This window comes from Marmota flaviventris, chromosome 8, assembly GCF_047511675.1.
Source record: "Marmota flaviventris isolate mMarFla1 chromosome 8, mMarFla1.hap1, whole genome shotgun sequence".
NCBI classification, from domain to species: Eukaryota; Metazoa; Chordata; class Mammalia; order Rodentia; family Sciuridae; genus Marmota; species Marmota flaviventris.
This window is the reverse complement of record NC_092505.1, coordinates 95,441,481-95,465,715: the sequence shown is the minus strand read 5'-3', so window position 1 is coordinate 95,465,715 and position 24,235 is coordinate 95,441,481. Positions and strand designations below refer to the sequence as shown.

Genomic DNA, 24,235 nt, shown 5'->3' with positions numbered 1-24,235 from the left:
AGATAAAGGGAAAAAAGTCAATAAATAACTTCTAAGTGCTCATTAGATACTTTGACCCTGTGCTCACCAGCACATAAAGGGTGAGTCATATGGTTCTCTGGCAAAACCACGGGGCAGATGTTTACTGGGCAAGACGGGTCCTCTCTTCTCCAGGGCACCTCTGAGCATAGGAGAGACTCTCATTCCTGTGGAATGTTTAAAATGCAATCTTGTCTGAAGATAAGGGCTAGAACGACTTTTCTAAGATCCACTCATAACAAATATTCCAAGAAAAAGTATAGATCCCACTTGAATAGAGCACATTACTTAAAAGTAGTGAAGCAAGTCCTTAGCAAAGTGAGACAGGGGAAATAAAATCTGCTTATCTATTACTGGCAAGAGGTGAGTGAGGTGATAGAGATGCATGTGAATCAGTCAGGTGAAATCCAAATCAGAAACAACAAAGACAAAACATTCCTGTGGTTGCAGTGGCCTTGGGAATTAAATGTGAATCCATACTTGATTTGCATTGGTACCGTTTCAGTGTCAACAGACACACAAGACTGCCCTGATCCTTCTAACTGTGAGGCTGGAGGTGCCCAGGAAGTACATCTCAGGAAGATCCCAAGACTTGCCCAGGCCACACTGCCAGGAAATGGAAGAACATGAACTCAAAGGCGCTCCCTACTATTTGCGTCCAGGTTTCTTTTATGTCAAATCTTAAGAAACATAAGCAGAAACTGAAGAACAATAAAAGCAGAGCTGCAAACTCTCATAATTTGGAAACCTCATATATAAAGTAACTCATATAAAAATGGAAAAAAAAATCAGTGTACAACAGAGAGATCCAAGTGTAGAAGTTTTTATATAGAGAGATTTCAAAGTCCAATGGGATGATGGGAAATAAAAAGCTATCTTGGCCCTGATCAGATCATTGTTTGCCAAATAAAACTATAGCCAGATGACTGACACGCATGGCGGAGAGAGAACATGATGGAGTGTTAAAAAAAAATTAAAATACTATCTCGTGCAACACTATGTAAACAGAGCATTCTGTCACTGCTGGGTGTGAGGGCAATTTTTTTTTTTATGTATTTGGGGAAGGAAGGGGGGTGCTACAGAGTTACTACCAGGCCCAGACAATCACATGCCATTTTAAGGTACAGCAGAAAAAAAAAAAAAAAGGAATCCCAAGGTCCAAAAAATGAGAAAAAAAGACCTTCAAATTTTGAGGTTCAACAGAACATCATGCTTCTGTTTTCACAGAACAAATCTGACTTTCATTCCAATCCAGAAATAGTACAGATTTTGAAAGCAGGTGCAGGATGGGGGGGCATGACCATCTCTATTCTTTTAATTCAGAGACAACTTCCTTCCTGGCTGAAATCTGAAAAGCAAAGCCAATGTGACATTCAGGACAGATGGAATACTCAGGAAAAGGAGGGAAGGAAGAGCACAACAAGATTTGTAAATGATCAAGCATTTTCATTTGCTCTGAGCGTATCCAGTAAGAAGTGGGAAAGATAATGAGATGCAATGATCACTTCTCTTTCACAAAATGAAGAACGAAGACAAAGAGGATGAAGCATGACAACACTATAATACCAATGAAAAACGGTTGCTCTACAATGAGCAAGAGAAGAAGTGGATGGAAGGGTAATCAAAGATGAAAAAAATATCCAACAAGAAGCTTCAGAGCTGAGTTAGGAAACATGCTGGAGTTGATTAGTGAAGAGGTTGCAAGTGGGTAGAAGATGGCTGGGTAGTGTCTTCCTTAGCAAAAGGGCCGAAAATGTCCAGACCCCATGTCACAGGAGACAGTGGCATGGGCACAGCTGCCTGCTCTTCACTGCTGAGGATGTCTTCAAATTTATATCCTGACAGAAGATGCACTTGAAAAGTTCTCTTTTTCTCCAGAGAGTTTAACCCAAGTTTTCTTCTCAGGCAATAGTTAAAACACTAAGCTATAAATTCTGTTCATATTTCAAGTCTTGAGGCATGTTATTATTTGGCTACTTTGAGCACCACTCTCCTTCCTAGTATAAGAAATGAGATCTGAAAATAATGTGTTAGAAGAAAAGTTTGTACATGGCTGATGAGAAGCATTAGAAGATCAAGAAGATAAGAATTCTTATGTTCATTTTATTCCCAATTTAACAAAGTTGAGTGTTCAAAAAATGATGAATCAAACCGAAGAAGGCAATTATTTGCTCTGATTTGTATACCAGTTGCTTCAGTCCCAAATTTAGCACTGTCACTTCTTTAACCATTTAAATAATTTTATTTCTTCTAAAATATAATCACCCACTCTAAGACTTGGGAACAATTTGATGACTAGATGCAGGGTTAGTTGGAAGCTAGAGTATGTTAACCACACCCAGGAGGAGAGGACTAAATGTGAAATTCCCAAAGGATCCCCCACATGTGTCTGGAAGTGCATGAAGCCCAAAGGAGGAACACCAGGGGGCTGGGAAGCCAGGAACCTTGGAAGATGTCACCCACCAGAGGTGGCCCAGACTTAAGCTGGCCAAGGACCCTCACATTAGGAGTGCTTGATGACACAGCCATGCCATTTGCACGCCCAGCGGCGAGGTTTCTCTTCCTGCTAGGAGCCTGGCCAGGAAGCATAGGGAAATTAGGAGGTCTAGAAAATGGCCTCGATGACATCTGCAGAAACTTGTCCCCAGGGATGCCAGGGTTCCTGAAAGCTTGGGAACTGCGAACTTGTTCCAAATAGAGAGGACAGGCCAGGAAGTTTAATGATGAGGACAAATAGCACCCAGAAAACAATGAAGCTAAAGTGGTCAAGTTCAAATCAGAACAGGCTGGGTAGAGGCCGAAGGGAGGAAATGGAAACTGCTCCACGGTGTCCCATCTTTTCTGGTGCATTTGTGCATGAGGGAGCTGCCTAGGGGAAAGAAGGAATTCTGGGACGCTTTGCAAGGAATCACAGTCCTCTTGGATGGAATCTGCGGGTGTCTGTTTTCTAAAGTCATGCTTAGAGCTGGGAACACTGAAGGCCTGGTGGTCATGCATCAAGGAGAGGTCATTTAGTGATGCAGCATTTCTTAGGAGAGTAGAGGTGCTAGTAAAGACACAGGAATTCATGCCCCTCCTGCCCTGAGGTCCATGGCAGTGTCTAAGGCCCTCCTTAATTGCCCTAATGGGCAGCTGGGGACTTGTCACTTTGGAGATGTTAGGAGAGGACACAGAAATGACCTTAGACTCTAAATCTTGAGTTGGGCTACATCCTTGGGAGCGAGATTGCTTTGGCCATCTCACTCCAGTCCTTGAGGTTTCCTGAGGTTTCAGCTGTTCTTCCAAACCACGTCTAATAGGGCAAGCTGCTGATCCATCTTTCTTCCATGAGCGATGCTGAAACAGGAGTCTTGATCTGGAATCGTGAATTCCTGTGGATGCTACTGGCATTAACTTTGTGGAGGTCAGTTTTTCAGCTTTCTGAATACCTGCCACAGCCAGGCTCTGTGAGTCTGGTCTAGCTGGAGCTTTTGACTTGGCATGGCTAGAAAGTGGTTTGGCAGTGGAGGAAGATGGCGCACCTCTGCCAGCCAGGAAGCGTGTCAGCTGCTGTTTAGCAGCATAGTGATTCTGCTTAGCTGGAAGAACAGGTGGATTATTAAGGGGTCGCTGCTGTACCTGGGAGTAGGATTACAAAACTGAGTTACTGATCTAAGAGAAAGAGTAGCTGTTACAGACAGAGGTAAATATGGATCATGTTTACAAATGTTAAAGGAAAGCGATGAAAAATGTACTTCCCCTCGTCAAAACTAACCTTCTGTATGGACTTAATTTTTTAAAGATTTTAAAGATAAAAGTTATTTTGTAATAATGCATGATAATCATGAAGGATTTTAAGAAGATATGGAACCACAAAAAAGTTTTAAAGAAAAATTCAGTTTTTAAAAAAATTTCCACCTTCCATTAACCACCATAATTAACATCAAGGTATCATTTTCAGCACTTCCTGTATACAGGTAAAATAGGTTAGAAAAACAAAAAGAACTGTTTTTTATAAAAACAGGATCTTATATAAGAAATCTAGTTCTGGTAATATTGTTGTCTAGATAATTTGAAAAAAAATTCTAGCTATAAATATCTAAAGAAGTTAGATAAAAATACAACGTAACCCAAAACATCCTTTTAAGTGACAAGCTATGCTCACAAGAAAATAAAGGAAGTCACTAGGTGCCACAAGTAATGACAACTGAAAACCAGGGTGTCATGTACAGGAGCAGACACAGTGGCTCCCTGAGCAGTGGCTTGATCTTAGCTAGAGCTAGTATTTTGTTTGTTTCCTTTATCCATTTTGTTATCACCTTTTTTTCCCTCTCTGATCCAAATAGTTTTTTTTTTTAATCACATTTTTAAACCAGCTCATCACAGAACTAAGTTGCTAAAAACCCTCCCTTACTCTAGTCGTGGAGCAAATTCAGGACCATTACTTTGGAACTACTGGATAACTATGAGTGACCTCTGGTCACTACTGAGTTCCACTGTGCACCCGCTGGTGCACAATGAACAGGGTAGTATTAATGACAATACCCACGTGTTGTCCAGGCTCCAGGTACGGACAGTAAATGAGTTTGCCCACAATCTCCCAAGCCCTAATCCCACTCTTCCAAGGAGAAGTCAGTGAAAAAAGAATTCCTTCTGCCATAACTTCAGCTGGACTCATATAAGGAAAAGTATATTTCTACTTCCTGTTTTACTTACAAAACCCCACTATGACCACAAAGACACACACACAAAATAGAACCACAGCAGAGTAAGATGCCTGGCTATTTCTCTACAGAAAGGATGTTGTGGTTCTTCCAGTGGCAAAAATTGTGTCCTGTGATGAGCTGTCTTCCAACTATGGCATGGAGTGGACTCTGCACTTCTGAGGGATGCACTCGTGCAGGGGAAAGCCTGGCTGGCAGGGCATGTCTACCCCTGCTTACTTACCTCCTTGGCCCATGCTGGCTTCTCACTGGGGCTCATCCCTTCTTTGTAGTGGTACAGTGGCTTCTTCTCTATGGGTCTCTGCTCCTGACGCTGATGCTGAAGAGAAACCAAGTAGTCTCTCTCTTGCTTAAGCTGTCTTTGCAGTCTTTCTGCTTGTCTCTGTTCTTCCAATTGTTTGCGCTTATACTCCTGCCCAGACCAGGAAAGATGAGTTAAAAAAAAAAAAAAGGCCAAATCATCCCAGGAAAAACCACTGGGCAGTAGTGACGAAACATGCAGTGATGCAAAAATCTAAGCAACAAAGGACCTTACACATTAATAGAAATACAGGAGGATGTCAGGTATGCACAGAAATAAACTCCAGTTTTGGGTTAGTATCCACACAAGAATGTGTCATTTAAGGAGAAGACTGTCATTTTAGTGGCAATCCTACAAACTACCACAACACTCGTGACTTGTCCCTGATGAATTGCAACTGAGAAAATGGCAGTAACAAGGACAGTTGGATGGTCAGCACACAACCTCCATAAGTAGCCAACCACTTCCTAATTTAGTAATTAAATCATTCAAACATGCATAGTTAAGTACAGAACTAAAAATAAACCTAAATCATCTTTTGTTTAATAAAACTTAGACGAACAAAAGTCATTAGCAAGCTTAAGTACAGGCTAAAAAATATCAGTTCAGTTAAAAAAAATACACCAAGCAGCCCATTTGGAGAGCAATGCAATAATAATAAAAAAAAGTACTTCAAGTGGACGCCGCATGAGCAGGGAACACAAAATGTTCCCATCATAAGGGTAAAACTAATAGTCTGCAAATGAAATATGACTGCAGAGCAGAGTGGGTTCTTATGGAAAAGGTGCATTTTGCTGTGATTGTATTCCAGCATGGTGCAAACGGTCTCAAAAATTACTCTGCAATAAACACAGTGGGTCTCAAAAGCAGTCTGAACTTATAATAAGGCTGGATTCATGTTAGAGTTTCACAAATAGATGGATTTAATAAAGAATGCATAACAATTGTATTAAAAGTATTAGGCCTTGGCAAATTGGGTCAGGAAATGCATTAAGTTTCTATGAGATTTTCCGGTCTTCAAGGCTTGGAGAACTGCCCCCCTCCTTTTATTGGTAGGATACTGGGGTGCTTTACCACTGAACTATATCCCTGGCCCTTTTTGAGTCTGTGCCTGCTAAGTTGCTGAGATTGGCTTCAAACTTGCAATCCTCCTGCCTTGACCTCCCAAGGAGCTGGGATTATAGACATGTGTCACCATGCCCATCACCTTCTTTGGAACTGCACAGACACACACACACACACACACACACACAAACACACACACACACAATGGACACAGAGCAGGACAGCTGGCTCGAGGCTTTCCCATTACCAGAAGTAGAGCTTGTTCATGCAGTAGCTGCTGCTGCAAGATCTCTAACTGTCTTTGCTCCTCCTCTAACTGTCGCCTGATGTATTCCTGGAGAGGTAGGCAGCAGAGAATTCGGAGGAAGAGAAAGAAAGAAAGAGAGAGAAAAAGAACCAGTAATTTCAAAGGTGACAAGTGCTGCAAGAAAAGTACAGAAAAAAGGAGGGGAAAAAATACCCAACACCCTTATCAAACAGGAAGAGTTTGCCAAGCCAAAGCCAAAGCCTTTCAACATAGTCAGAAGCACCAGCCCTCTGCCTGCAACAGCTGACTGAGATAGCTTGGCATTTTACTGTTACTACTTGGTTTTAATAAACCCACAGTTACATTTTAAAAGCTTTCCATTCCAGGTTCCTCTCTTTACGGAGTACCCAGAATTAACAATGCTATAAAGTTCTAAGGCTCTTGTGCAAGCAGCAGGTGTAAAACAATTGTGAAATGCCATCATGCACCGTCTTTGCAATGGAATCCTCCTGCAGGCTCACTTGCTATCAGAATACGAATCTAGCAAAGAGAGGAGTCTGAATCAATGCACAAGGAGTACAAGAGAGGAAAACCTCCCCTAAAGCACTGGAGGAGTAGGGCTTGGTTTGTTTTTCATGCTTCAGTGCTACCTTCTCATCAGACCCCCAGGGCTGTGAATCTGAAGACCCAGGCATGTCAGGGGACTCTGGCCTGGGTAGGGAGCAAGATTGAACCAATGGCCATTGCCAAGGCTGTGCTTTTGACTTTTTGAATAGGTGAGAACAGTTGCTGGAGAAAGAATAAAAACCTCAACCGAGAGTCCAGGAGAAGGTGACCCACAACATGGCAGACACGCGGTGGTCACATGGGGACCAAGCATGGACTCCCATCCTGCTGCACGTTACCTGCTCATGTTCCGCCCGCCTCCTCTCCTCCTCCCGGCGCATCTGCTCTTCGTAGTGCCGGCGCTGCTCCCTCTCCTGCTGCTTCCTCAGTTCCTTCTCTCGCCTTTGTTGCTGTGGGGCCACAAGCAGACAACCATGATGTCAGTGGACACAAGCTGGGCCGGGGCAGGGGTGTGCTGTAAGAAACCTACTGGACATGGACATGAGCAACTAGGGAGAGAGGCCGACTGCTCCAAGGCTCTGTGTGTCCTGTGCTACTGGGGGCACAGGGCAGAGAGGGGGTCATGCAGAACACCTGCCATTTACCATGAGAGAGGACTCTCACCAAGGAGTTCCTGTTATGTGCTTTCCCAGGGGTGGGTGGGGTTTTCAAATCAGGGCTAAGAAAGGCCAAGACTTGACAGCTGCTTATTACCTTTCATCAAACTATTCACAGGATTTTCTACAGTGCTGTGTCATTTGATCTTTTTGACACCACAAAACAGAAATATTTTATAGAGAATCTAAGAACCACAGGAGAGAAGGGCACATTCAAGACTATACAGTTACTAGTAACACTAGTGGCTAAGGGGAACAGAACTTACTAAGTCCCACCCAGGCTAAACTCTTTCTCATATACCAAGCTGCCTGTTTTCAGAATTATTCCTTTGTAAGCATCAACTTCTACTTCCGTCCCAGTAAGACCTTATGCTCAGGGACATCATCATGATCACTGACAGTCATTAACTCAAACCACTACCGAGCCCCTGATGCTGGACAGTGAACCCACTGTCCCTTACATGCTTTATTTAATCTTCACAGGTCTTCGGAGCTAAATATTATACTATTATCCCCATTTTATAGGGGAAAACTGAGGAACAGGGAGATTAAGTAATTGTTCAAGGTCATGCCCTTGTTCAAGGTCATGGCCCTTAAATAGTGGAGCTTGATTTTAAAGTCAGCAATGTGTCACCAGCATCTCAGCTCTTATCATTGTATCAGATAAAGGGAAAAGAGGAGTGACAGAAAGATCTGGCCATTAATTGTATTCTCAGAAAAGAGAACATTTTAGGGGAAGTTCAAATGAAGCCAAGTGGTTACAGGAGCTGATGGTTCTCAAGTGGGGGTGGTACCGTTACCCATCTCTGGTCACGCAGAACTGTGGGGGCACGGGAGAGGGTTTTTTTTCAGGTTGTCTTAGTAACTGAGGAACATGATTGGCATTTACTATGAGGGGCCAGAAATGCCAAAAATATTGCAGTGCATAGGACTGTCACACAAAACCAAGTGTTTCCCCATACCACGTGTCCTCAGCACCCATCTGAGAAAGGCTGCAGGCCTTTTGTGTCAGATCGCTGTACTGGCACTGAGATTTGTCCTTTAAATACAAGGTTCAGAAGGAACAGACCAGGGGGGGTCCACTCCCTTGAGAGATTCTCAAGGACCCTCTACCACGTGGCTATGGAGGCATGAGGTTCCTGGGACAGAGTGGATCATAACCGTCTCACACTGACAAGCCAGCTCTGCACAACCAGAGAAGGAGCCTTGAGCAAAAGCTCACTGTCGAAGCCCCAGCTAAACCAACCACAGATACTCAAAATGCCAAGAAGCCCCCAAAGCAACTTTCCCACTGTAGCCCCCACTGCAGTCCTCCATATGCACCATCTTCCGGGAACCTCTGGGTCTTGGGAGGTAAGCTGCATCATTTGAGAGTCAACATCTATCATTTCCAGATTGGTGAGCAGTTGTCCATCTTAGATTACAGGTAACAGGGAGCCACTGGAGTGAGGGCTTGCTGCAGCCAAATGACATGATCAGATGCGCATTTTCAAAACGGCCCCAACAGCCATGGAAGGGGCCAGGCTGGAAGAGGAAAGGCAGTATGAAGACTTTCTCTGGGTGAGGAAGGAGGTGATGGGGCATGGAGGAGGTAGCAAAGGCAGGCTGTGAGGGTGTTCACCGCCTTTGGAGATGCGGCCAAAAGGAAGGAAGACTGAAACCTATCCAGATTCCAGTCACTCGAATAGGACTGCAGTGGATGCCAACTGAGAAGCAGAAATCAGAAACCAGCCAAAATAAAATGGGCAGAATTTGGTGATGACGGGCATGTTTGAGAGGGTGGAGCTCCTGGCCATGGGGCATACTAGATGGTATGACAAAGAAGAGCAGGAAAAGCAGGAACTCATTGGTACCAGAAAAGCAATTATTTGTTTTATAGAAAAACAACACTGGAGGACACGCGGAGAAAACATCATCATAGGAACCGACTGAATAATTTGGATTACAGACCCAAAACAGAGACGTTTCCAACACTCAACAGAAGTGAATCAGTGCCAGCCCAGAGAATAAAATAATTATGTGTACAGATCTGTCTCCTGGCAGGAAATAGCCCTAATTTATCTAATATTTCAAGTTTTGTGTTTTTTTTTTTTTTGAACTCCAACCATTGGTCTCTTTCTTGAGGGAGAAAAATTAAGCCTTCTGAAGATTTAGCCTTTTTTTGTGTGTGTGTGAAGAATTTGTACATTTTCAACCCCTCTGCCAGGAATCAATACTGCTTTATAATTACACGCCAGGCAGGTTCCTGAGCAAGGTGTATACAGTATTGATTCCAACTCAAGAGGGTCTGCCTTCCCAAGTACTCCACAGTTTTGGAGGAAGACACTCAAAAGTGACTAATAATTAAGAATGATCTCACTCCGATCAGCCACTGCTGACACATGGAGGCATATGCCCAGGCTTCAGTTCTTGTGGCGAAGCTGGAAAAATAAATTACTTCCTCAGTCTTCTAAGGGCACCCTGCCAATTTCCAGCTGCTGTGTCTCAATGTTGGTGTCTTTCCTGGAAAGATGTTTGCTCTCTCTCCTCCTGGGCATGGGGATTTTGAGGGGACATATCAAAACATGTCAAAGAAAGACCAGGGCTCCAAGCAGGCACTGTTACAGAGCTCCAATGACTCTTGTTTGAAGCAGCTCCTTGAGGACAAGGCTCATGCTTGATTCTCTCTTAACCCTCCACCTCTCTCGCACAGGGCTTGGCTATACATCAAGGTTTGTTGAACTGAACAGAGTTAAGAAACTTGGGGCCCCAGAGGATGTGAGTATCCCCTTACATTTTTTGTGGCACTTTTCATCCAATCAATACTTACAGTTTATATCACAATATTACCAACTTCACAATCTAGGTTGAAAGGTGTCTCCATTTCAGGTTTTATCTCCCATGATTTCTCACTCTGGGCTGACGTCACTGATGTTTGCCGTATTGAGTACTGCACTAGATAAACAACAGCCTGCAGAGCTTGGGACCAGGTCCTTGCCTTTTTATGCCCTTCCTTAGCCCTTACTGGCCAGAACATCCTTTTATGATGAGTACATATAGGACATGAGAATATTTATCTAAAAAGATATTCACCTATAACTAGTGCTGGCAAGGTACCTCTTTGCCATCTTAAAGAAAGATAGAAAGATAAAATAAGGGAATAAGAGTCTAAGCTGGAACGAATGGGGCAGGGAAGACTCAAACAGTATTTTTAGATTATATTCAAATGATGCATAACATTTATAGTGGTCCTTCTGTCAATTTCTCTTGATAGATTCTCCATGGCCAAGAAGTTTATTTTCATCTAAATCTTCTTGGAGGCATTGTCAAAAGGGATATCCCTTAAAATTAGCCATTTGGTGGGCTCTTATAAATTTCTAAGTATGTTTGCCTGTTTGGGGGATGATTGATAGAATCCATCCTGTAATTTTTTTTTTAGGTTAAAATGGCTGTTGCCTTACTCTATGGAGTAGGTCTGTAGGATCTTTTAGCACCTGTTGTCTTCAGTTAGTATCCACCAAGAATGACTTTTTTGGGGGAAATTATGATTTCTCCCCATGGATGTTCCCCTTGGGATACCTCCAGGTGGAGGCTGTGGTCTGTACTATCAAGTGAACAGGTTAGTTAATTGTAATGAGGAAATATTAATCCTGTCTCCCTGCTCAGGGGACCTTCAAAAGTAACACATCTATCCCAAGTTGACCCTGCAGAATTTTTGCTCTTTAAATTCTTGCCAGAGAATACCGCCTCAACCCTTAAGTCCTAACATTCTTATCAAAGGCCTGGTTGTAAGAAATCGCCCTCATGGATGTTCATCACCAAGGCTGCGAAATGGTCCTCCTTTCCTTTTGTAATGCCCTTCTTGGGTCACTTTAGATGAGCAGAAAGGTGTGCGCCTGCACCAGGGTGCTCTAGTTCTTGGAAGAGTGATTTTGATGAACTGTAGTGCCATAAAATGGCATTTTACAATGTCATTGGAATAGCTGAATATGAGTAATCACTGTGTTTATGGCAGGGGTATTATCCCAAGCCTTCGAAGCAGAATCCACCCAACCACTCCTGGACAAGTGTGCAGGCTTTCAGTGGCCCCAGAAAACCGCCCTGAGTGACTGGTTTGCTCTTTTCTGATGGACAGCACAAATCCCAACTCCGGGATGCTTGAGCTTGCCTCTTTTCTCCGGTGCTAAGACTCTCAGAGTTGGACTGGGGCCACCTCAGGCAACTGCACTGGACACCATGTCATGCAGGCATGCTGTGAGCCCACCCTGCTCCTGCTTTCATTTTATTTTCTTTCCTACTTTATGTTCCTTTCTACTTTCTTTCCTCATGTGTTTTGTGCACAGTGGCTGGAGTAAATTCTGTAGGCTGCCTTAAGTCCTCTTTTCAGGATGTTATGGTTTAGATATGAGGTGATCCCCAAAAGCTCATATGTGAGGAAATGCAGGAGAGTTTAGAGGTGAAATGATTGGGCTATAGCCTTAACCTAATCAGTGTATTAATCCCCTGACAGGGATTAACTAAGTGGCAATTGAAGGCAGATAGAGTGTGGCTGGAGAAGGTGGGTACTTGGGTACCCTTGGGGGTATACATTTTGTCCTTGTTGAGGGGATCTCTCTCCACTTCCTGGTGCCATGTTCCCAGCTGCTTTGCTCTGCCACACACTTCTGCCATGATGATCTGCCTCATCTCAGGCCCTGACAAATGCAGTCAGCTGTCTGTGGACTGAGACCTCTGAAACCATGAGTCCCCAATAATTTTTTCCTCCTCTAATTGTTCTTGTCATATCTCTTGGTTGCAGCGATCAAAAATCTGACTAAAACACAGAATGATGAAAAGTCATAAAGAAAGATATAAACAAATAGAAGAAAAAGAAACCTTTGCCCTGGGCCTGTCTTTTACATACACCGCATTTCTGATATCTGGACTGAGAGGTAACATCTACATTTGAGAATGAACATCTGATAGCTGCAGTGTCACATGTCATTGCAAGAGGGCAGAAGGCGGTAGTTAATAGGACTGAGGGGAAGAATGTGTGATGAGAAACAGACTAGATTCTGGTCCTGCACAGCCACTAAGGTGAACACTGAAGACCACGTAGCAGTGTGCTCTCCAAATATTTGTTTAATAAATGAGGGAATGTTTTATGACCTTGAATAAGTCACCTCCACCCACACTTTCCATGAGGGGGTCACATCAGGTAACCTTGTGTTTATTCCAAGAGCCTGAGCAAGGATGTGCTACCTCACAAAGCAAAATTCTACTAGCAATTCAGAATAAGAAGTGAGAAAAAGCAGAATTCTGAGTTGCATTTGGGAGCTTCTCTTGTTTTTCAGGTTGGGTGACCTCCCGGAAATGGTGAAAAAGGGACCCTACTGTGAGTGTGGAAGACCTGGCTTGGCCTCCAGAGGACAGGAAAGCAGCCTATGCAGCATCAAGTCAGGCTCCTTGGGAAGTACCTCAAACCATCCCATGAACACAGGGGCTCTGTTCAAAGGCACTAGGAATGAAAGGACCCAGTGTGGGCTTTTGAATGGACTGCACATCACACATGCCCCTCGCTTTAAACAGGATGAGTCCATACAAGTTGCACAGGAGCTGTATGTGTGACATGAGGTATTCAAACTTCTGGGCACTTCATTTGTCCATTTACCAGTTGCTAAAGTTGCAGCTTTGGAAAGACCATTGCAAACCAACTACTGCAGGGCAAGGACATGATTCCTTGTAACCAAAACTGGGATTCCAAATCATCTATTTTAGTAAGACATGAGAATGATAAAGCAGTCATCCTCTGAATTCATTACACAGCAACATAATAAATGAAATAAATTAAGATAATAATCATCATTGTCAGCAAGAACAAACAGACAGAGCTTCCTATGATGGTTCTGAGCCCTTATTCCTATTAGCACATTTAATTCCCACCACAGCACTTTGGGACAGATACTACTATGTTATCACTCCCATTTGACAGAAAGGGAAATCAAGGCACACTCAGGCCAGTATGTTTCCCAGTTGGTAAGGGCTAAGCCAGGATGTACTGCCACCATGGATTTGCAAGAAGTAGGTTGAGGCATCTGCATATCCAAAGTGAAGGATGTTTTTTTGCTTTTTCACATGGCCATTTTCTCTCTCTGATTTCACTGTACCCTCTCATTTCTTCACAGAAACAACCAGAGAACACTAGTAAAGCTAGACAGGCTAGATAGATGTCATTCCTTTCTCTCTGTATCTACTATAATTAGCTGCCTAAACGAAGCCTTTTCTTTGCACTCCCAGGGTAACTTTTGATGCACAGGCAGCCCCACAGCCCACACACATGCACAAGTCAGTCTCTGTGCACCAAGAAAGAGAGACAAAGGTGTTAGCCGCCTGAGCCTCGGGCTGTCTTAATGAAGAATTCTGTCCTGCTTTTCTATGGATGCTAGTCCACGTGATTAGTCACAAACTCCTTAGCATCTCTGAGCCTCTGTTTCCCCAAGGAGAACAGCTACTTGGATTTTCCTGGGCATCACAGAGAGGGACAAAAATAGCACAATGGTCATACCTAGTACTGATGGCTCTGCAGGAAAGTGCACAAGTCAGGTGCAGTCGAAAGCCTCAAATTCCTTCTGTCATGATTCCAAAGCCTTTGAATGAGCCCCTGTTATAGCTTGGATCTAGAATGTCCTCCCAAAGGCTCATGGGTTGAAGGCTTGGTCCCCAGCTTTTGGGAGGTGGTGGAAACTCAAGGAGGTAGGGCCTTGTTGGAAGAAGTAGGTCATCAGGGGCATAACCTTGGAGGATCTCAGCCTTTTTCTCTTTTTCTCTCTCTCTCTCTGCTTCTTGGCAATCATTAGGTAAGTGGCTTTGCTCCACCATAGGCTCTCTGCTGTGATGTTCTGCCTCACCATAGGCCCCTAAGAGTGGAGCCAGATAACCATGCATAGAAAACTCTAAAACTGTGAGCCAAAATAAACCTTTCGTCCTTTAAGTTGTTTTTCTCGGGTATTTTGCCACAGAAACAGGACAGCTGACTATTGCAGAGCCTCAGATGCACAGTGTTATGATGCATGCTGAGTGTTATTACACATATTATAAAGCCAGTTTATTAAAGAGAGGGCCACTCCAGCACACCTGAGATGATACCGACTATGTTAAATTATATCATATTTAGAAAGAAACGGGTTGACGTTTGGAGAAGAATAGGATTATTACCCTAAAACATTTCAAAGAATGATGTGGAAGGCATTTTAGTTTATTTGGCATAATTGGCACCAATGCAGAGCTATCACAAGGACTTCAATCAATAACAAGATACATTTTCTAATATTAGAAGAGTTGTTCAAAAATAGGAGGTGCCATATCAAGTCCATGGATGTGTAAGGCAAGATATGCCAAACAGGTGAAATGACCCTGTTTGAAGAATACTGTGTCTCAAAGAGATTCTTGCTTTCAGAGAAGAATTGGTTCAGATCACTTTTGAAGTCCCTTATGTTTCATAGGATCTATGATTCTATAAAACTACTCCCTGAAAACAAGAGTTGAGATGAAAACAATTCAATTTAAATGTCATGTGAAATAATACTTTGAGTGAAACTATTTTGTTGTCATAGTTCTGTGGTTAGAAATAAGAAGGAAAACCGTGGAACACCAGAAACATAGACTAGATCTAATAAAAGAGGCTCCATGAAGACCCTGGGCCTTGAAAGGCAGGTGTGTGGTGACCAGTGGGCACTGGAAACACACCCTACATCCACGGGAGGCATCCTGGAGAGGGGGGAGGGCAGCAGCTGCCTAACTCTAGGGGACCAGTCTGAAATGCTTTGAGTATAAAATGCTTTCTCATTCCTTAAAAATATAGGAAGAGGTCTAGGCACAAGGACTTCAAATCTTAGCAGCATTTTAAACTACGGTGTAGGAATTTCAACCCAACTTCCTCAGTTTGGTGGGATCCCGGGATGGGCAGACAAGGCCACACCTCCTGTTGCAGGGCAGGCAAGTGAGGACAAAAAGCCCCTCTGGGATCTGCTGGGAAGCAGGGTTCCTTATGTCCACACAGACAGCATGCCTTCCTGAAGCACGAGTGTGATTCAGACATTCATGTGACTGTGACGACTGTCAGAAGCTGTGGGCAGGCCCCGTCCCAGACAATGAGCATCCACTTTGCCAGCCTGGCTCCCGGTGGTTTCCTAATTTCTGTTCAGCTACTGAAATAACAGTGCAAAAGCCCAGCAAGGAAGCCATCCGGCTTTGGGCTGATGCTAATAACGTCTAGGAACAAAAGGCCACTCTGCCCCTGACCAGCCGGCCACAGCTCACAGGACATACTGGGATGCCTAGAGTTAATGATTAAGTGACATAAAGGCTGCTTCTCAGCAGTGCCAATGAATTAACACTCCAGGTTCTGAAGTGGAATTATCCTCACAGTGCTTTCTTCTGGTTGAGGGCTTTGGCGTGTGTCCAACAGGTGGAAAAGCAGCACGGGTGAAAAGCTACACTGATTTTCCTATTTCCTGCTTTGCCTACTGAGCATGCTCAGACTGCATGCTACTGGGAACCCTCACCCTGGAAAGAGAAGATGTAGAATAGGAACAACCAGGCTGGTAATGGGAAGTAAAGATTCTTCCCTTCATGTGCTATACTCTTCTTGAACTTATTTAGGTATTTACCAGGTGCCAGGTACTATCCTAAATGCTCTGTATATATTAACTCATTATCTGTTATTACTAGCCTATTTTATAAATGGGCAAACTTAGACATAAAGAAGTTATGCCTGGCTCAAAATGACAAAGGCAGTAAGTGGCAGAGCTAGGACTGAAACCCAGGTAATCTCTGACTGGACTGCTTGGTGCCCACCTTCCTGGTGAAAGGATCACTCTGGAGGTGCTGTATCCCTAGTGCCCTCAAAACTGACTATTCAGACTGCATAAGATCTCGTATCTTCTTTTGGGGTTTGTTTAGATACTGGTAGGAGATGAGACTTCGTGTAGCCATTTGGTGGCAATAACGGGATCATAATTACACATGTTGGAAATGATGGCAAGACGCACTGGAGAGAGCATCCATTAAGAGGCAGAGTATCTCCAGGGGAAGTCCTCTGGGCTTCCCTGGGAAGAGCTGACTTCCCAAGGTGGCAGCTGGCCCTGCTAAGCGGGGTGCAACCACAGGCAAGGATGGGGATGCTGGCAAAACGAACAGCAGACAGACAGACAAGCAAGACACAAAGGAAGGGCTGCTCTCAGTCCCTCAAAAGAAGATGGAAAGTCCAGGTTTTATAGTAACCAGGGAAGGTATGTTAGGGCATTAAGGAAAGCAGGGAATAGAAAAATGCTGTCTACACAGAATTGTTAAGATAAAAACTAATAATACTTTGCAATTATTGTTTCCAAAATAACAAAATATTCACCTAGCAAAATCAATCCATTTCTTGTGTCGGGCATTGTGCCAGGTTACTATGCATATGGTTTATTTGCTTCTCAAAATTATCCTGGAGCTGGGCACAATGGCACACACCTGTAATCCCAGTGGCTTGGGAGGCTGAGGCAGGAGGATCATGAGTTCAAAACCAGCTTCAGCAAACTTAGTGAGGCCCTAAGCAACTCAGTGAGACCCTAAATAAAATGCAAAAAAGGCCTGGGGATGTGGCTCAGTGGTAAAATGCCCCTGGGGTTCAATCCCCAGTATCAAATATTTTATATATATATATATCCTGCAAACTAAATATCACTGTACTGTATGTACGTGTAAGGAAGGTGAGGTGCAGCAAGGTTGAGAAGTTTTCCCAAGACCACATAGCTAGGATTAAAGTTTGGCCTCCTGGCCTACAGTGCTGATGAACTTTACTTCTGCACTAACCTACCAGCTAGCCATTTAAAAACTATTAGATATTTTTTTCTCTTAATGACATAACTGAATTCCTCTTAGTATTGTAACAATATTCTTCCTAAAATATTAAAAGACGTTTACCTATTGGTAAACGTCTTTTAATGAATTCAAGAATTCTGCATTTCAGCACATACAGGAGCTCAAACTTTGAAAACTCATTCCTCTTGATTTTAGTCTAAGCTACCCATGTCAGTAACTATAGCAACTTCAGTATGTATGCTGAGGTTCTGAGGCTTTCTATGAACAACCTCAGTTATGCTTCCTCTTGGCCTCATAAAGCAAATGCTATTGTCATTCCCAGGTTTCCAAATGAGGAAACTGAGGTAAGGAATGTGAATGGATATACCCAGAATCACACATCTAAGGAAGAAAGCTGGGACTGGTCCTTGGCAGTCTTGGGGTCTAGCATTGCTGCTCATAAACAAAATCCTACTTTCCTTCCAACATATTTTAATCTACATCCTGTTGTCCAAGAAGTTTTAGAGCTTCAACATGTGTCCTGCATGGTGACTCTTCAACAGATGTGTAGCTTCCCTCTGCTCTTCTACTTTTTGGTGGGGATGGTGGTGGTGGGGGGGTTGTCTCAGAGCATCTGGGAGAAATCACTTAGGTTCCACAAACACCTGTTTACTCTGGTGACTTCTCTGGGTCTGGCCTCCAGCTGGATAGCTTCTGTGAGACCATCCGGTTACCCCAAGTGCAAAGCAAATGCTAGAGAACATGAGCATGACAAACGGAGAAGCACCTAGCCACCAAAGGTCTCCAAACGTCCTTAGCAACTTTTGGGCTGGATTAGACACATCCTTTAAAAGTAAGATCTGTGTTATGGGTTGGATGTGAGGTGTTCCCCAAAAGTTCATGTGTGAGAATGCAAGAATTTTCAGAGGAGAAATGATTCGATTGTGAGACTCTTAACCCAATCAGTGAATTAATCCCTGATCAGATTAACTGAGTGGTAATGAGAGGCAGGTGGTTGGAGGAAGTGGCTAATTGGGGGCGTGGCTATGGGGTATATATTCTGTATCCAGAGCTGAAGTCTCTCTCTGCTATATGATTACCATGATGTGAGCTGTTTCCTTTTGCCACACTCTTCTGCCATGATGTTCATCCTCACCCTGAGCCCCGAGGAATGGAGCTGACCTTCTCTAGACTTAAATCTTTGAAATCATGAGCCTTCAAATAAACTTTTCCTCCTTACAGTTGTTCTGGTCAGAGCCTTTAGTCACAGCAGCGAAAAAGCTGACTAAAATAATCCGTCCAGCTCTTGGCAGTGGATAAAGTTCTTTCCATTTTCCTGGATAATCCTCAGGATGGCTTTGGTTGGTAGACATAAGCTTGGCACAGGAAGTGGGGATGGAAGAAGATGGCCAGGCCATGCTGGGAGAACACAGTGCCCTCAGGTTAAAACTGACAACTTTCATTGCCTGAGAGGCTGCTCCCCTTCCCACAGAGAGGAAATGACAGCATTTTCTAGAGAGCACTACACAGAAACTACATGTTAAATTTCGTCATTGTCACTGAAACCAAAGGGTGCTGCTGTCTTACTTGGTCTTTGGGTGGCATTCTGCAGAGCTGGCCCCTTCAACTCACCCTCATGCTGAAACCTCAATTTTCTTTGCTTCAACAGCACGGAACTCTCCTGGTGTGCCTTCCATTTCCTTATCAGTTTTCTTTACTGGCTTTTCTTCCTCTGTTCTGAGTTCCTAGAGCTTAGGCCCAGATTCTGTCCACTTCTCAATGTATACCTGTATTACCATCAACCAACTCTTCCCGTACTTTCATCCCAGTCCTTCTTGGGTGGTTGTATCTCCCTAAACCAACTGAATCCTGGGCATCACCACGGGCAAGCTCATACGTGTCTCAGTCTCATTACGTCTGAACTGGTCTTTCTCTTCTTCTCCCACCCACATGGCCCAGTCCAACATGGGGGAACCTTCTGCCACTATTCGCTCTCCTTCATCTGAGGATTAATCCATCATCACGTCCTGCATGTTCCACAGGCCAGAGCTGCCTCAATCCCCACTCTACCACCAGCCGCGCAGAGCAGCACCCCTCTCTAGACTAACTCATCTCCCCACCCACGGTCACTTCCTTCCCATTGCTTTCCTTGCAGTAGTCACGGTTTCACTTTCCACAGGTAGATGCGACTGTATTCCATTGATTGAATGGTTTCCCACTCTTTTTAAAATAAAATTCAAAAGTAGCAGAATTGGGCTGGGTGGCATATACCTGTAATCTCAGGCACTCAGAAGGCTGAAATAGGAAGATCCCAAGTTCAAAGCCAGCCTTAGCACCTTAGTAAGAAGACCCTGTTTCAGAATAAAACGATAATAATAATAAAAGGGCTGGGGACTGGAATTATGGCTCAGTGGTGGAGCACTTGCCTAGCATGTATGAGGCACTAGGTTTGATCCCCAGCACCACAAAAAAAATAAACAAATAAAATAAAGGTATTTATAAAAGGGCTGGGTTTATAGCTCAGTGGTTAAGCATGCCTGGGTTCAATCCCTGGTACCAAAAAAAAAAAAAAAAAAAAAAAAGTAACTGAGCTGGCCTGCAGGGCTGTGCCTGGGTTTCCTTGCCTCACATCTTCCCAGTCTGTGCTCAGCTTCCTTAGCAGGACTCTGGCCATCTGACCTGCAAGCCAGGCTCCACTCATTGTCCCTGTGCTGTCCTCTCTTAGCAGGCCTTCTCTGCCACTGTGGTCACCATAAAGACAATAAATGACTGCTCTGGGACTAACTGCCTATCTTCCTCACCGATCTGGTCTTCCTAAGGGCAGTCTGTATTCCAAGTGTCCGGCATGGGGCCTGCCCAGCAGAGGGGCTTACTAAATATTTACTGGATGACTGCCTGCAGGCATAGGAAAAAGGTTTCAATTCCACCTTACACTTATAAAAAACAAATGAGCCCAATGTCCTTGAAAGCCCCTATTCACTCACAGTTAAATGTTACCAAGACTTATTTATAATTCACATTTTTAGGCTGCAAGGCACTATTTTGTAAATTCATGCTCCACTGTTAATGGCTAATAAGATACTAGTGGTATTTCTTTTAAATGTTTTTTTCAGGTAATGGAACCAAACAGCAGAGTAGTTCTTAGCTAAAAACCTGCTGCTTTTGCAACTGGACAATGTTATCAAGGTCTGGAAGGGCACTAGATGAGACCTTGATGGCTTGAAAAACAACTCAATTCTCTGAAAAATAAAATTGTGAAGCAGGCTGGTACTCCTCAGGTCAATTTGGTCCTTCCTGTAACTTCAAGATATCCCCCTAAAATGAAGGTACAGAATGCTCTCAGACAGTTGAAACAAAATATAAAAACACTATTATCCTATAAAAATTCTTTTATTTTTTTGGTACCAGGGATTGAACACCAGGGCACTTAACCATGAGCCAATCCCCAGCACTTTTTCTATTTTATTTTGAGACAGGGTCTCACTAAGTTGCTTAGGGCCTCACTAAGTCACTGAGGTTGGCTTTGAACTTGCCATCCACTTGCTTCATCCTCAGGAGCCATTAGGATTACAGGCATGTGCCACTGCGCCTGGCTCAGAATTCTTAAGCAGCGTAAAAAATCACCATGAATCTGTCATAAATTAGTCTGAGATAACCAGAGTAGGAGGTGTAATATCTTCAGCACCCTATTCCAACCCAAGTACTGGGGATTGAACCCAGAGGGCTTACACATGTTGGCAAGTGCTATACCACTGAGCTGCATCCTCAGTCCTTTTTATATTTTGTTTTGAGACAGGATCTAATGAAGTTGCTCATGCTGGCCTTGAACTTCCAATTCTTCTGCCTCTGCCTCCTGAGCAGTTGGGATGATGGGTGCCGGTTACTGGAGCCCCCATTCTCACACACTAACTCTGTGATACATAATGAAAGACGTTGTAAATCTAAGTTAAGTAATGGAAATTCTTGCTGAACTGAGTGGAAGTTGAGGAGGTTATCTATGTCTTTTCTCACTACTGATGAACTTGTTCACCTTAGCTGAGTTGAATCAAGTCCTGGAACTTAAGTTATTAATTATAATTTATCACTGGCCAACACCTGAGTATGGTCTGCACTTTCTAATTGGCCAGAAGTCATGTGCTTTTCCTAAAGCTGATAAATGACTCCATTCAGTGTAGAGTCACTGTCCTTCCAAGAATATACAGGTACTGATTACTAACCTAATCAGATCCACATGATTAACCATAAATAGCAAAGGACAAGCAGGGCCTCCTACACAGTCTCGTGTGACCAAAGGGGGTGGCTGTAGCCTTTATTTGGAACCTGTAATATCTCTCTCTCTCTCTCTCTCTCTCTCTCTCTCTCTCAGGATGCCTAAAAAAGTCCATCTGACCCCAAGAAAGCTAAATTCTCAAGATGAACCATGGACTTTAGCTCTTTCTATGTGCCCTTGTGAGCCAAGTTCCTGCTCAGGATACACAAAGGGCTCACCCTGGCTGGGATGGCAGTCATTGATAGGATCCAGCAAGAGTAGGGTGTAGGAGAAGGGTCTGCCCCTGGTGGAAGACAGTACCATCATTAAGGGTTCAGAATTTATAACCATCTGAGTGTCGAGTGTTTCTCATTCTGCTCTACTGAGCTCTAGGCCAAGATAAAGGATAGAAAGATGACGCTAGTATAGGCTGATGCCTGTGTCCATAAGTATTCCTGTTTCTAGTGAGAATTCAAGGTTCATTCTCATTGTCACATGGAGCAGAGAGTCATGTCCTCATGTGTGAAGACTCCTCCTATGCAAGCCACATCTTGGTGTGCCTTCGGATGCCTGGGCCTCACTGAGCTGAGTTCTGATTGCATTCATGATAGAATCTCCATTAAATGCCACAAAAGAAGAGCCACAAAGGAGGTCTCACAGCTCAGAACTGAGTACCTGCTTTCCTTGGTCTTGCTCAAAAATCCCTAAACGTCCAGAGTAGAAGACCACAGGCATGGTAGCACAGGCCTGTAATCCCAGCTATTTGGGAGGAGGAGGAGGGAGGAGGATCACAAGTTCAAGGCCAGCCTGGGCAACTTAGCAGGACCGTGGCTCAAAATAAAAAATAAAAAGGGCTGGGGGATAGCAGTGGTACAGTGCTTTCTAGTATGTGTGGGGCCCTGGGTTCAATCCTCAGTACTGAGATTAAACAAACCAACAAAAAAGACCACAGAAGAATTGGCCTGGTAAAGAACAGGGAAAGCACCAAAGACAGTTTGTCACTGCAGAGGCAGGACACAGGCAGTGACTTGGTGCTTAGACTCTGCAGTCCAATCCCCTGGACTTGAAACCTGGTTTCTTCTTGAGCTGGGTGACCTTTAGCAAGTTATTAACCTCTCTAAGACTCAGCCGCGTTATCTTTAGACTGGGGATTATCGTGAGGATTAAATGAGACAATTCATGTAACATACGGACCCGAGTGCCTGTCACGTGGTCAGCGCTTCATAATCATTAGAAATGACTATTCTAGTTAACTCAATAAATAAACATATGAAGCGCAAAACAAATCACATCATGTGTGAGGGGAAGAAAATCTAAAAAATAAAAACAGAACGAAACAATGTGCCCTCTGAAAAGAGACTGCAGCCATCGAGAGGATGTAAGTTCAAGAGTGTGTGTTAAAATTAAAAAGGAAAAAGAAGGGAATTTGTATAACTGCGTGCATCCTTGAGAATCTTAAATGCTTTAAGGGATGATTGGGAGAACTTTCTAGGGTTGCATGATAAGGTCCTACAGCCTGAAACTAATGTGTGAAGTAGCCAGAGAGGAGAATCAAAGGACAAGGTTTCTGGGCTGAGCTGCTCTAGTCAGTGGGGCCTGGGAAATGCACTTGAAGGGAAGGAGCCCCACCAGGAAAGCAGCAGGAAAGGCAGGGTTTGGTCCTAAGTCTGAAGGAGGAGGCCTTGTCTAAACAGCAGAGGTCCTGGTCCTTGAGTGGCCTGAGAGATTGAAGGAATGGTGTGGCCCCAGGCTGGGGGGCCAGGACAAGAAATCACAAATGGCCTGGGAGGGCTGAAAGACAAAACCTGAGGATATCTACGAGTGCCTGAGAATTTCCACTTATGCCTGGGAGGTAACCAGAGGTCATGCAGATGCCTCCCATTTCTGTACCATCCACGTCACCTCTGAGACCTGCCTCATGCCCACGCCTTACTTCACCCTGCTCCCACCTGCTCCTTGGAAGGTGTCTGTCCCACATCACCACAGTGCCTCTCTGTCTTTGGCATCATAAATCTTGGAACACCAGATAACAGATGCACTTCAAACACGACATGTGCTAGCATTCTTTACACCAACAATATAAACTTAGATTGCAAAGGGCTTTATTTGCCTATTGCAAAGAAACTGGCTCCTTGCCAAAGCCTCAAGGTCCAGTTTTAAGGATCACAGTTCAAGGCTCTGATTACACAGCTACACTTGAAAGGCCTGCACTGGGACCAGGGACCGCAGGGTGTAAATCCTTGCTTTCACTTCCCAGCCCTGTGATATGGTACCAGTTACTTCCCCTCCCTAAATCTCAGTTTCCTCTTTGTTAAATGAGAACTATATGAACTTTACACACAGATAATGAACATGTGCAAAATGATATGAGATATGGGATATAAGCAAAGCATCCTGCCTGATAACTGGCACACAGAAATCACTCAATAATTGCAGCTGTTGGGTATTATTGTTGCTGGTCTGAAACTAATATTCCAGGGACATAATGAGGTTGATGGGATTTACTGCAAAGTAGAACTGAGGCCCTCGCTGATTTAAGCAAGGGAGGCCGGACCTTGATGTACCATTTAAAAAGCAATCTGCTCTTGGTGTCTGCAATTCACCACCCTCTAACTCCACAGTGGCCAC

The 24,235-nt window shown here is 43.9% G+C and overlaps 1 protein-coding gene across 2 annotated transcripts in view; it reads right to left on the bottom strand.

Moving 5' to 3' along the window:
• The window catches only part of Tnik (TRAF2 and NCK interacting kinase), a 382,522-nt gene that overhangs the window by 65,708 nt on the left and 292,579 nt on the right, over positions 1 to 24,235 (bottom strand). Inside the window, exons 13-15 of one of the 2 annotated variants that reach the window (XM_027942207.2) lie at positions 7,240 to 7,350; positions 6,335 to 6,421; positions 4,945 to 5,133 (exon numbers count right to left, since the gene is read on the bottom strand). In XM_027942207.2, coding sequence (XP_027798008.1) covers positions 4,945 to 5,133; positions 6,335 to 6,421; positions 7,240 to 7,350 — 387 coding nt within the window. The remainder of the gene's footprint in view (positions 1 to 4,944; positions 5,134 to 6,334; positions 6,422 to 7,239; positions 7,351 to 24,235) is intronic. The other variant, XM_027942206.2, reaches the window with a different exon arrangement.